Below are 12,442 nucleotides of genomic sequence, written 5' to 3'. Positions count from 1 at the left end.
TAAACTAAGAAAATTACCTCTGCAAATGGATGTATGACATGATATGAATATTTCTTGAAGAATAAACAATATTTTAAAAACAAGTATGTATAAGAACGATCTCTCAAACAGGATCATTCTTAGTACATATCAAGTTCAAATTTGGAAGCCTACTATTAGATGCATACATATTTATGATTGTTATATAGTTTTGATGAATTGATCCCTTATCGTTATATAATGTTTCTCATTATTCCTGACAATATGATTTGTTCTAATGTTTACTTTGTCTAATATTAACATAGCCACTCCAACTTTCTTTTGATTAGAATTTGCATAGTATATCTGATTTCTGTCTGTTTACTTTTAACCTATTTATATCTTTATATTTAAAGTGGATTTATTATAGACAATACATAAATGAGTTTTGCTGTTCTATCAAATCTATCAATCTTTACCTTTAATTAGGGTGTTTACATGATGAATGTTTAAGGCAATTTTTCATATCATCCGATTTACATTTACCATCTTGCTAGTTGTTTTCTACTGTCTAATCTTTTATTTTGTTTCCTTTTCTTTTTTTGGGATTCTTGAGCATTTGAAAGTGACTTTATTTTATCTTCCTGATCAGCTTTTTTTTTATACCTCATTTTAATTTTTAAATTGTCATTCAAGGTTTTACAATATACTCTTTTTTTTAACGTGGATTTTTACCAAAGGCAAAAACCACATGATTATCTCAATAGATGCAGAAAAGGCCTTTGATAAAATTCAACATCGCTTCATGTTAAAAACTCTCAATAAAATAGGTATTGATGGAACATATCTCAAAATAGTAAGAGCTATTTATGACAAACCCACAGCCAATATAATAATGAATGAGCAAAAGCTGGAAGCATTCCCTTTGAAAACCAGCACAAGACAAGGATGCCCTCTCTCACCACTCCTATTCAACATAGTATTGGAAGTTCTGGCCAGGGCAATCAGGCAAGAGAAATAAATAAAGAGTATTCAAATAGGAAGAAAGGAAGTCAAATTGTCTCTGTTTGCAGACAACATGATTTTACATTTAGAAAACCTCATCATCTCAGCCCCAAAACTCCATGAACTGATAAGCAATTTTAGCAAAGTCTTAGGACACAAAATCAATGTGCAAAAATCACAAGCATTCCTTTACACAAACAATAGGTAAGCAGAAATCCAAATCATGAATGAATTTCCATTCACAATTGCTATAAGGAGAATAAAATACCTAAGAATACAGCTAACAAGGGAGGCTGAAGGACCTCTTCTAGGAGAACTACAAATCCCTGCTCAAGGAAATAAGAGTGACACAAACAAATGGAAAAACATTCCATCCTCATGGATAGGAAGAATCAATATCATGAAAATGGCCATACTACCCAAAGTAATTAATAGATTCAATACTATTCCCATGAAACTACCATTGACATTCTTCACAGAATTAGAAAAAAACTATTTTAAATTTCATATGGAATCAAAGAAGACCTTGTATAGCCAAGACAATCTTAAGAAAAAAATTGTAGGCATCATACTACCTGACTTCAAACTATGCTACAAGCCTACAGTAACCAAAACAGCATGGTACTGGTACCAAAACAGATATACAGACAAATGGAGCAGAATGGAGACCTCAGAAATGCCACCGCACATCTCAACCATTTGATCTTCAATAATCCTGACAAAAACAAGCAATGGGAAAAGGATCTCCTATTTAGTAAATGTGCTGGGAAAACTGGCTAGCCATATGCAGAAAACTGAAACTGGACCATTTACTTACACCTTATACAAAAATTAACTCAAGATGGATCAAAGACCTAAATGTAAAACCCAAAACTATAAAAACCCAGAAGAAAACCTAGGCAATAACATTAAGGATGTAGGCATGGGCAAAGACTTCATGACTAAAACACCAAAAGCAATGACAACAAAAGCCAAAATTGACAAATGGGATCTAATTAAACTAAAGAGCTTCTAAACAGCAAAAGAAACTATCATGAGAGTAAACAGGCAACCTACAGAATGGGAGAAAGTTTTTGCAATCTACCCATCTGACAAAGGTCTAATATCCAGAATGCACAAGGAGCTTAAACATATTTACAAGAAAAAAACAAACAACCCCATCAAAAAGTGGTCAAAGGATATGAACACACACTTCTCAAAAGACATTTACGTGGCCAACAAACATAAGAAAAAAAGCTCAACATCACTGATCATCAGAGAAATGCAAATCAAAACCACAATGAGATATCATCTTACACCAGTCAGAATGATGATTATTAAAAAGTCAGGAAACAATAGATGCTGGCAAAGCTGTGAAGAAATAGGAACACTTTTACACCACTGGTGGGAATGTAAATTAGTTCAGCTGTTGTGGAAGACAGTGTGGTGATTCCTTAAGGATCTAGAACCAGAAATACTATTTGACCAAGCAATCCAATTACTGGGTAAATACCCAAAGGAATATAAATCAGTCTACTATAAAGACACATGCACATATATGTTTACTGCAGCACTATTTACAATAGCAAAGACATGGAACCAACCCAATTCCTCATCAATGATAGACTGGATAAAGACAATGTGGTACATATACATCACGGAATACTATGCAGCCATAAAAAGGAAGGAGATCTTGTTCTTCACAGGGACATGGATGAAATTGGAAGCCATCTTCTTCAGCAAGCTAACACAGGAACAGAAAACCAAATGCTGCATGTTCTCACTCATGAATGGGAGTTGAACATTGAGAACACATGGACACAGAGAGGAGAACAGCACACACCAGGGCCTGTTGCCGGGGTAGGGGGTGAGGGGAAGACACTTAGAGGACAGATCAATAGGTGCAGCAAACCACCATGGAACACGTATACCTATGTAACAAACCTGCACGTGTATCCCATTTTTTAGAATAAATTAAAAATATATATACACTTTTAAGCTGTTGAAGCATATCATCAAATATTATTCTCCTTCACAATGTAGTATTAATTTCTTCCCTCTCATCCTTGGCTATTGCTTTCACTGATTATATATATATATAAGCAAGTGATACATTGTTGGCATTTTGCTCTGGAGATAATTATATTTTACAGAAATTAAAAACAAAATGCATCATATATTTACTCTGACTTTGCAAAGACTAAATTCTTCATTTCTTGTGTAGATCAAAATTTCTTGCTGGTATCATACTCCAGCCTGAAAGACTTTCTTTGATATTTTTTTGTAATGCAGGTCTGCTGTTAATGAATTATCTCAAGTTTTGTTTGTTTATAAAAATATTTATTTTACCTTCAGTTTGTCTTTACATAAAAGAAGTTCAGAAGCATCATGGTTCCAGGGATCGTTAAACCGGTGATTCAACAGCACCACTCAGCATTCAGTTTTTTAAAATATTTATTCTCTGCCACCCTAGGAATGTTGGCTCTTGTCTTAACCTTCATAACCACAGTATGACTGGATCAGCCCGAAGAATCTTATAGTTTGGTGCATGAACGCCTGAAAAGAGAATGCCTCTTTGTTCTTCTCCCAGAACACAAAGAGCATGTTTTCCCCATTGCCCATTGGCTTGAATAATATTACATACATACTTTTAAAATACTCTTTAACAAGGAGATTGCTACTAACATTTTCCCCGAAGGTTGTACAGAGGCCCAGATCCTCCTAACATAGAAGACTGCTCCGATACAATTGCAGTTCTGTAAGTGTAGGAATTGACTGTTGGGTAGACAACCAAGAGAGGTAGCCTAGACCTGCTCTCACTTTTATTATTTCAACTTGGTAAGAAATAGATGTTGTCAAATGTGTTGGTTTTTCATTTCATAAAATGAGAATTATGACAGGAAATTGACCTTAAGCCATTTTTTTCTTCAGTCATTTAAGGAAGTTATTTCTTCCACATATCAATGATGTGTTTAGGCACTCGCACACAATGTCTCACATACATCTGGAAAGGTTTTCTGAGATGCCATCCCTCAAGAAGCCACAGGAAAACAAGTAAAAGATGCCATCTCTAGTTACTTACTATGTTTAATTTACATGTCTTAACTCATACTTAAACATCATAGAGTCATAAACCATTGCATGAGATTAAAATAAAACTTTCTTTTTACTTTCCATTTAGTTACTTAGTGTACTCATCAAGTGCATACACAGCTTCTGGTAAACATGTTCTCAGAAAAGGAATTTACCACAGTCTGAGGAAATCAGTTTAAATCATAAGGTTTCTTACAATAAGCCATGTTTTTTCTCTAGAGATAGTTTCAAGCTGCATGTGTCACTTCTGCCCTCTGGCTGCAGTGGTGTGCTGGAGCTGGGCTTGATGGGTTTGAAAGGCAATTGTGTGTATCTCTTCTCAGCTCTACATTCAATGGCTTCACATTGGTAGCCTGAAATTAACTGTGGTGGAAACATTTACACTACAAAAATCAGCAAATACCACAAATCAGGATTTTTACTTCAAAAAATTAGTTTACCAACATATCACTGCCTCTGGGGTAACATACATTAAACTCCACCTTTCCCAAAAATTACTAAAATATTTTAGAATAGCTATTATTTCCCTCTAGCCCCTCCACTACCTTCCTATCTCTTCTTTTCTGTGTTAAACATCCTTGTTCAACTGTTTTTTCTAAACATATTGTTTTGTGTATTTTCATCATGTTAGTCTTACAGGAAAACAAAACAAAAGAAAGCACTAATATGTTAATAACGCTATTAAAATGTGATATCTAAAACTCTCTAATGTCCTTTGGATGTCCCTTGTACACAGGTACCATCATACTATTATTCTTATTTTTTTACTTATATAAAATAAAATAACTTGTTTTGTAGATACTTGGTTATACTAGTTCATGTTAAACTTACAGTTTTAGCTTCTTGAAGAATATGAACTATTCTCTGTATGTATACCACACATTTAGGCCAGTGGGTGGCAAGCTGCTTTCTGTAAAAGGCCACATAATAGTTATTGCAGGCTTTGGGCATATGGTGTTTGTTGCAGCTACTAACAATGCAGTTGTAGCACAAAAACAGCCAAAGATAATATATGAATGGACAGGCAGGATTGTGTCTCAATAAAACTTTATTTATAAAAATAGATGGCAGCAAGACATGACTTGAGGACTATAGTTTGCACACCTCTTATTTTGTCCAACAGAGTTAGGCAAGAACGGCAGTATTTGTATTAAAAATCAATGCAATAAGGTGTATAACCCTCTTTAGGTTAAGTGCTCTTAATCTGAGTTCCATTAATTGTAGATAGATTTCACTGGGTCTGTGAACCCTGAAGTTTCTATGTAAAATGTTTTGGGCATGTATATTTATGAAGAAGAGGATACATAATTGAAATCAGATTCTCAAAGCAGCCAATAACCTACTTCTTACCCACACCCTCAAAGACGTGGATGAACCTCTGCCTTGGATGACTATAATAATGTAAGAGTAGTTAAGACGTCCAAGCTTTGGGAGCAATTGTCAGTAGTAATTAGCAAACACAGGGAAATAGCAGCAAAGACACATAGAATAACAATATAATCAACAAAACCTATATTAGAATAAACGTATCATAAAAACACATTAAAATAAAATTCTGGATGGCTCTGATTTTTCTTTTCCTTTTTCTATTTTATTTATTTTATTTTATTTTTATTTTTTTGAGACAGAATCTCACTCTGTCACCTAGGCTGGAGTGCAGTGTCACCATCTCAGCTCACTGCAAACTCCACCTCCTGGGTTCAAGTGCTTCTCCTGCCGCAGCCTCGTGAGTAGCTGGGATTATAGGCATGCACCAGCATATGCGGCAAATTTTTATATTTTTAGTAGAGACAAGTTTTCAACTATGTTGCCTAAGGTGGTCTCGAACTTTTGGCCTCAAGTGATCCGCTTACCTTGGCCTCCCAAAATCCTGGAATTACAAACAAAAGCCGCCACGCTGGGCCCTGTGACTGCTTTTGATGGTAATATCTACCTAGGAACAATAAAGCAAGTAGGTGCGTTCAACAGGAAAATAGTAAGAGCTGGTTATGAGCCAGGATCCATTCTGTGGTACAGAATTAGAAAAATGGTATACAGAAGATCAAAGATAAATAAACTGAAACAACATGGATTGTCACTGATCACTCATTACACACACGACTCTTTTCTGTCAAATCCATATACATTTTTTTTAAGTTGATTTACTTTTCATTATCATCAGGAGCTGGCAATTCTAAATAAGATCAGCAAATCTTGTATTTTTTTCAATCAGTGGAAACATTTTTATTTATTTATTTGCATCAATAGTAGAGACCAGTTTAATTCCACATTGTATATATGGTATGTTAATTGAACACAAGGTTTTTGAATTCATTTACATATGTGTTTTCTATAGGTCATAATGTAGACAAATATATCTTGTTTGACAAAGGTACACTGTTAGAAGTCAGCTACGGAGCTATATAAATACTAAAATATAAAACAAAAATGGAAATTATATCTATCTCTCTAATCACAAAGATATATTACTATGAAATTGTTGGCAGCCAAATTCTTAACTTTGATGAGTGTCAGGGCACACACAATATCTAATAGCTGGTGTTTTAATAAAAATATTTAATAATAATATTACATAGCCTTCTGCAATGTAATACTATTCATTTTTAAGACTTCAAAGTCAATGTCTAAAGAAAAAAAATACCTATTCTTAATAAATTTTCCACTCTGCAGCCAGTGGCAATTATTCAATATCCTATTGAAAATTTATTGTTCTCGTAAAATATTTGTTTTTTCTGCCCCTTATTCTTTGATTTTTTTATTGCTATCTGCTTAGAGAAACAAAAGCACTATGACAATAAAAATATTCATTTTTTTAATTTGTATTTTTTTGTTAGTGTTAAAATCTAGCATAAAATTGTAATTTCTGACATTGCTTGGGGGTTTTATCTTCAGTCATGAAATCTACAAAAACAGATAGCAATACAAATGACCAAATATTCTTTCAGATTCTGGATAATTCAAAAGTTTGTGTGTCTGTAAATGTGAAATATCCATAACCACTTTTACACACAGTCCTTACCAAATATAAATGTTTGTAGTGAAGGCTACATGAAGTCAAGTGGCCAAACATGTTTAATCCTGCTATGATCCAAGTGTGAAAATGAATGACTAAACTAATTTGATTTCTTTGTTTTTATTCATCTGTAGTATGTCTATGAAAAGTACTATATTTTCTTTTAAAGAAACGTAGTCTCCACACTTGGGGAAAGAAGTGTTGAATATATATATGCACACCAAAAAGCATTTTATCTGACCTAATAACCTCCGAAAACAGCACTGGCAAATAAAAGTTATGGCACAGTTGTAGGAATTTTTCCACATTGTTTTAGGCGAATGGAGAGTACCGAAGAAATGCTTCAGATAAACACATGTGCTATATGTGAATACGTACCCTCCCAGTAACTGGAAGGAAAGTTTTAATTCCCACCACATAATGGCCCATTTGCCTCGAGTGTTTCAGAATGGTTCAATAATCACTAGCCATGTGTGTAGTTTGTTGAATTATTTAAGCTTATTTCCAGGGGGAAAAAAAGACAGGGAGGAAAGCAACTGATTCAATGCAAATGAAAAGCTTTTGAAGCTCCCTATGGTGAAGATGTGATTACAGTCAGACAGTTAATAACCTAGACTTAGAAAAATCTGAAGGTTTTAAAACTGTCTGGCCAGTCAGTAAATGAGGTTTTTCCACACTATCGACCAACTGCCATGCGTTGTAATGGTTTCAGATCTGTTTGGAGTTGGAGTGGACCCACAAATGAAGCAAGAATACCACCCCTGTACTTTTGATGATTAAGAAAAGTAGTTTGTAAACCTCCACAGTTTTCCTTTAGATTTGGGATTGAGTCTTTAGTGCAAACAGCTTATAGAGCCATGTACAGTGAGCACTGCTCTCTGAAAAACAAGGAGATAGAACTTGAATTGTTAATTTGCAAAGTACTTATATTTTGGGGTGCGGTGTCTCCTCTTAAACTAACCACTGTTCCTCTACCATGGATATTCAATTCATTTGTATAAATGGAGAAAACTGCTGCTGCTAGACGAATTTCTGGGCAGCAGTATTCTTTCCGGATATTAGATCAAATTAAAATAGGAATTGGAAGACCTAAAAATGTATTTTAATAAAAATTAAAATACTTATCAAATAGGAATATAAAGTTGGAGACCTAAGATTTTATTTTAACCGCTACCAATAATCCATTAGATACATGTATGAAAAATATAATTTTATTCTTGTAAATGTTCATCGAATATCTGTGTGGTACAAAATTCTCATCTACAAATCTCTTTGCAGAAATGATAGAAGGGTCCTTTTTATGAGTTTCATGAAGATTCTTTGTAATTAGACAAGTGTTAGATATTTGATTCAGGTGAAACTTTTATATCGTTTATGCAATGGTCATGAGAAGTTTGAACTTGCTTTGAAAACATGAAAGTAATGGCAAGTGTTTTTTCTGATTTGAATAAAAACGACTCAAAATCTGTTATGAGCTCTGTGGACAAAATTTTCTCTTTAGACACAAAATCTAGTTTAAGTGTTTTCTGCTTCCCTAAAATTTTATTGTTGTCTAGGAGTATGAGACAAGAAACATTTTTTAAACATTTTACCTTATAAGGGATTTTGATGCCCTTCTGTAATAATTTTCTTATTAGAATTGTTTTAGTTATTAAAACTACCCAGGATTTGTCCTCAGGGCCAACAGGAGCTTGTTATGCAGCTGCAGTAACCTGGTGTGTTTGTGTGTGTGCATGTGTGTTTGTGTGCGTGTGTGTTTGTGTGTGTGTGTTTGTGTGTGTGTATGTGTGTCTTTCATTAAAAAAAAAGTAGAGGCAAAAGGGATATTAATGTTTCTGATCATCTGAGGGAAATGTCTTACCTCCAGACCTAAGCACTGAAATTTCTTCTGCATCAGCAAATGTGTATGATTTAGGTAGTTTATATTCATCCACACAGAAACTTTTTTTATTCAATTCTCTTTTAAACCTGTAAAATCCCGTAAATCATGAAAAAAATCCTTAAAGTAGAAGATGATCCATTGTACAGCAAATGTAGTATTGTAAATTATTCTATCTCATAATCCCCCAACCAGATTAATTAACAGTAAGATACTTATCTTGGGGGGAAGAAAGACCCACCTACCCTTTCAAAACTCTTTTGTTATAGCTCAATTATTGAGAGAGTTTACACTTCTGAATTTCATCAGCAGTTTTTGCTCTATGCTGCACTACAGAATGAAATACCCGAGTTTCTCATTATGAATGAAGATGACTTTTTGTCAAATAAGACATAAATTGGTTACTTTTCTTATTTATTTATTTTTGTTTTCGCCCTGAAAAAAAAATTGTGTAAAGAACAGAGAAAAAAGTAAGAATGTAATAACATTGGGAATTATGTGAAGCTTGATTGATCTTACATTCAAAATGCTAGAATTAAATTTTTAATTAAATTATTTTTTCTTGAGAAACCACACAAAAAGAAAACATTTGTGTGTTATCTGGAAAAATTTAGACATAGTAATATTAGTTACAAAAAAACATTTTGTTTTGCAAACTTAAAAATATAATTTTATCTTCACAATATATGGTGAATTCTACTCCCTATTTTTAACATTTGGTTTCAAACCATCAAGTTTTATATCAGGAGTCGAACTGTTTAATTGGCATAAAAGCTCAAATTGTTCAATTTGGCATAGCTACTATTTCATTTTAGAAACTACCACGTAAATAGCCTTTCCTTCTCCAAGATTACCAATATTTGATCTATATTTACGCAAGTAAACTAAAGAAAGAGATCATTCACACAATTATACAGTCGCATTCTGTTCCAAAGTAATAAAATATTCCAAAGCAAACAGGCAACAGCCTCCATACTCACAAATGGAAAATAAACCCTCCCTCCATACAAATCAAAGGTCTACATTAAGGAGAGTCATTGAATAAAAATGTATTTCCCTACATGACTGCAAGGGAAAACATTAAAATATGTGGAAGAAGTCAGGATTTAGCTTTGGAAAAACCTAAGTGAAAACTTTAAAAATAAAATTGTGTTGTTGTCATTTGTGAGGTATTTGTTTCTATTTTATATATACTTAAGTCAGCTGGATGTGATAATTTCTCAGGAAAACAAAAATGTAGAGAATAAAAAATTTAGTCTAACATTATCATATAAACTGTTTTCTGATAATATCCAAATTAGTGAATTGGCTAGCTTTAAAAGAAAGCCACAAGTTTCAAAGTTTTATCAGCCTACATGTGGATATAGCAAAATAAGGGTACTTTAAAAATGATATAAGCTAAAAATGATTAAACTAAACATACAGACTATATAATACGAGTGTTTTCTTCTCTATGTCAGATTTTGGCACAAATATAACGTGTTTTCTAAAGGATGATATGTGTTTATTTGTGATATGTTTGTTGAAAAATTCGCATGAATGATATAAACTACTATATGTTATAGATACTGTATGTTAAGAATAATCCTTCAGCAAAATTGGGTGAGGCAAATATAAGCTGTAGCCAAAAAAAGAAAATACAAGAAACATTACCAATATAATTATTACATATTATATACTGAAGGGAATAAAAAATTAAATAATCTTATTGCTATATATTTAATATGTGGACAGAACCCTTCTACTTATTTTCAGTAAGCATGCAACTTTAATATACTATGTGAGTAGAATTAAACCCAAATCCAAAACCCAGTCACTCTTTTGCCTTGACTGTTTTCCCAATAAAAGAAAGGAATGAAAACAATACTTTAGAAATGATTCCAAAAAGTACTATAATTTGGAAATGAATAACAGACTTGCATTTCAGATTTTAAAGTTGCATTTCCCCAGTAGGACAACAAATTCTGTGTAGCAGGTGGATTGCTGACAAAAATCAGCTTCAGCACATTCAGAAATTGCATGTGATCAAAAAACAAAACGAAACTATGTTTACTTAACTTGGCATCCTACTGGTGTGAAAACTGAGGTAGGAAGGAGAGAGTGGAGGGTTCTAATTGATTCCTAGAATACAGAGAGTTAAAAAGGTTGGTGTTCAGAATATTCAGAAATATGCACACTGTATCCTAAACTAGTGAAAGAAATAAGTCTGGGCAATACTAGCTCAAGGCTTTTTGTTGTTGTTGTTGTTTGTTTTTGTGGGGTGAAAACAGTAACTTCTATATTTGAAAAAATTAAGCATTTCAGAATCATACATGCTTGGGTATTAAAATGGATTATTTGCCTTGTTCATTTGGGAAAGTCCCTATCAATAACAGGTGTGGCTCAATCACATCTCATTAAAAGACTAGATTGTTCCATTAATAAAGAAAAGAAGAAGCTAGAACTGTAAATCAACAGGGACTCCTAGTGAGTTATATATTAAGCAGTAATTAAATAATAGTTCATGTTGCTTTCTTTCACTGGGAATTACATCCTTTTCACCTCCTCTCTGCTAAAGCAGAGACATCCATTACGATGAGTAGTTTCAACACTTGTCAGATCGAATCAGCTCCAAACAGTTGAAGGCCAACTGACGTGTACTCTCTTAAAGCAGGGTTTCTTCTCCCCCGAAAGCCCACTGTCCTTTCACGTGCATGCAACAGTCAAAAGGGATCACATCACCTAATGAAGAAAAACAGAAGCATATGGTTGGAAGGGGCCTCAGCAGGAGATGGCTGAAATGCCAAGGCTTGCACATAAACAAAATATATGCAAAAATGTGTGCTCAGAGAACCTGTCAGCCACAGCTTCAGGAAATAATAAGCCTGCAAAGGAAGATAGAGTTGTACTGTGACCACGGTTACCTAGGAGTTTGTATTTTTAGTTTAATTTTTTATTACTCTATAAAGTGGTGCACCAGAGCAGGCTAGTCCCAGGTAGTTAATTATGCATAAGCAGTTGCAAAGTTCGATTTTGCTGTATAATATTGAGCCACATATTCTTCACAGTATATTTTGCTCATACCTACTACAGACTTCCACATGACAGCTGAATTGCAAACTGTAAGTGACTTCATCGCTGCCTTCCTTTTCGCACCCCATCGCTATGCAGGGTGAATGTTGAACTAAGTTCATGAATGCACCCTGTCTTTGTAACTGAAACCTAAGGGCTCATCTTTCCAGAGGTGTATTAATTAATATTTTAGAGGTGCATTGGGCACATTCCCTCTTACTGTTTCTTTCAAATTTGCCTCTGTGCAAAATTAGCGGTCTTTATCAAAGCCTTTTCTTCCAGTAATGGCTCTGATCATGAGAATATGGCTGTCCTGATGCGCAGAATCTTTACTATTTCTTGGTGAAAATGCACATTATCCCTGCTTTTGACTTGTCAGCTTTTATGTTGGGACAGCCTTAGTGTTACCATTTTGTATAATCAGTTTGACTGGAACTTTTAAACTTGTGTGTCCCTTTGCTGTG

At 33.9% G+C, this 12,442-nt stretch overlaps 1 protein-coding gene across 1 annotated transcript in view; it reads right to left on the bottom strand.

Moving 5' to 3' along the window:
- The window catches only part of LOC100582608 (dipeptidyl peptidase 3-like), a 110,778-nt gene extending 98,711 nt beyond the window's left edge, over positions 1-12,067 (bottom strand). The window contains 2 exon segments of the mRNA XM_030814120.1: positions 8,910-9,016; positions 11,991-12,067. Coding sequence (XP_030669980.1) covers positions 8,910-9,016; positions 11,991-12,067 — 184 coding nt within the window.
- Positions 12,068-12,442: the final 375 nt, after the last annotated feature.

Source organism: Nomascus leucogenys, chromosome 1a (assembly GCF_006542625.1).
Source record: "Nomascus leucogenys isolate Asia chromosome 1a, Asia_NLE_v1, whole genome shotgun sequence".
Taxonomy (NCBI): Eukaryota; Metazoa; Chordata; class Mammalia; order Primates; family Hylobatidae; genus Nomascus; species Nomascus leucogenys.
This window is presented reverse-complemented; position numbering and strand designations above follow the sequence as displayed.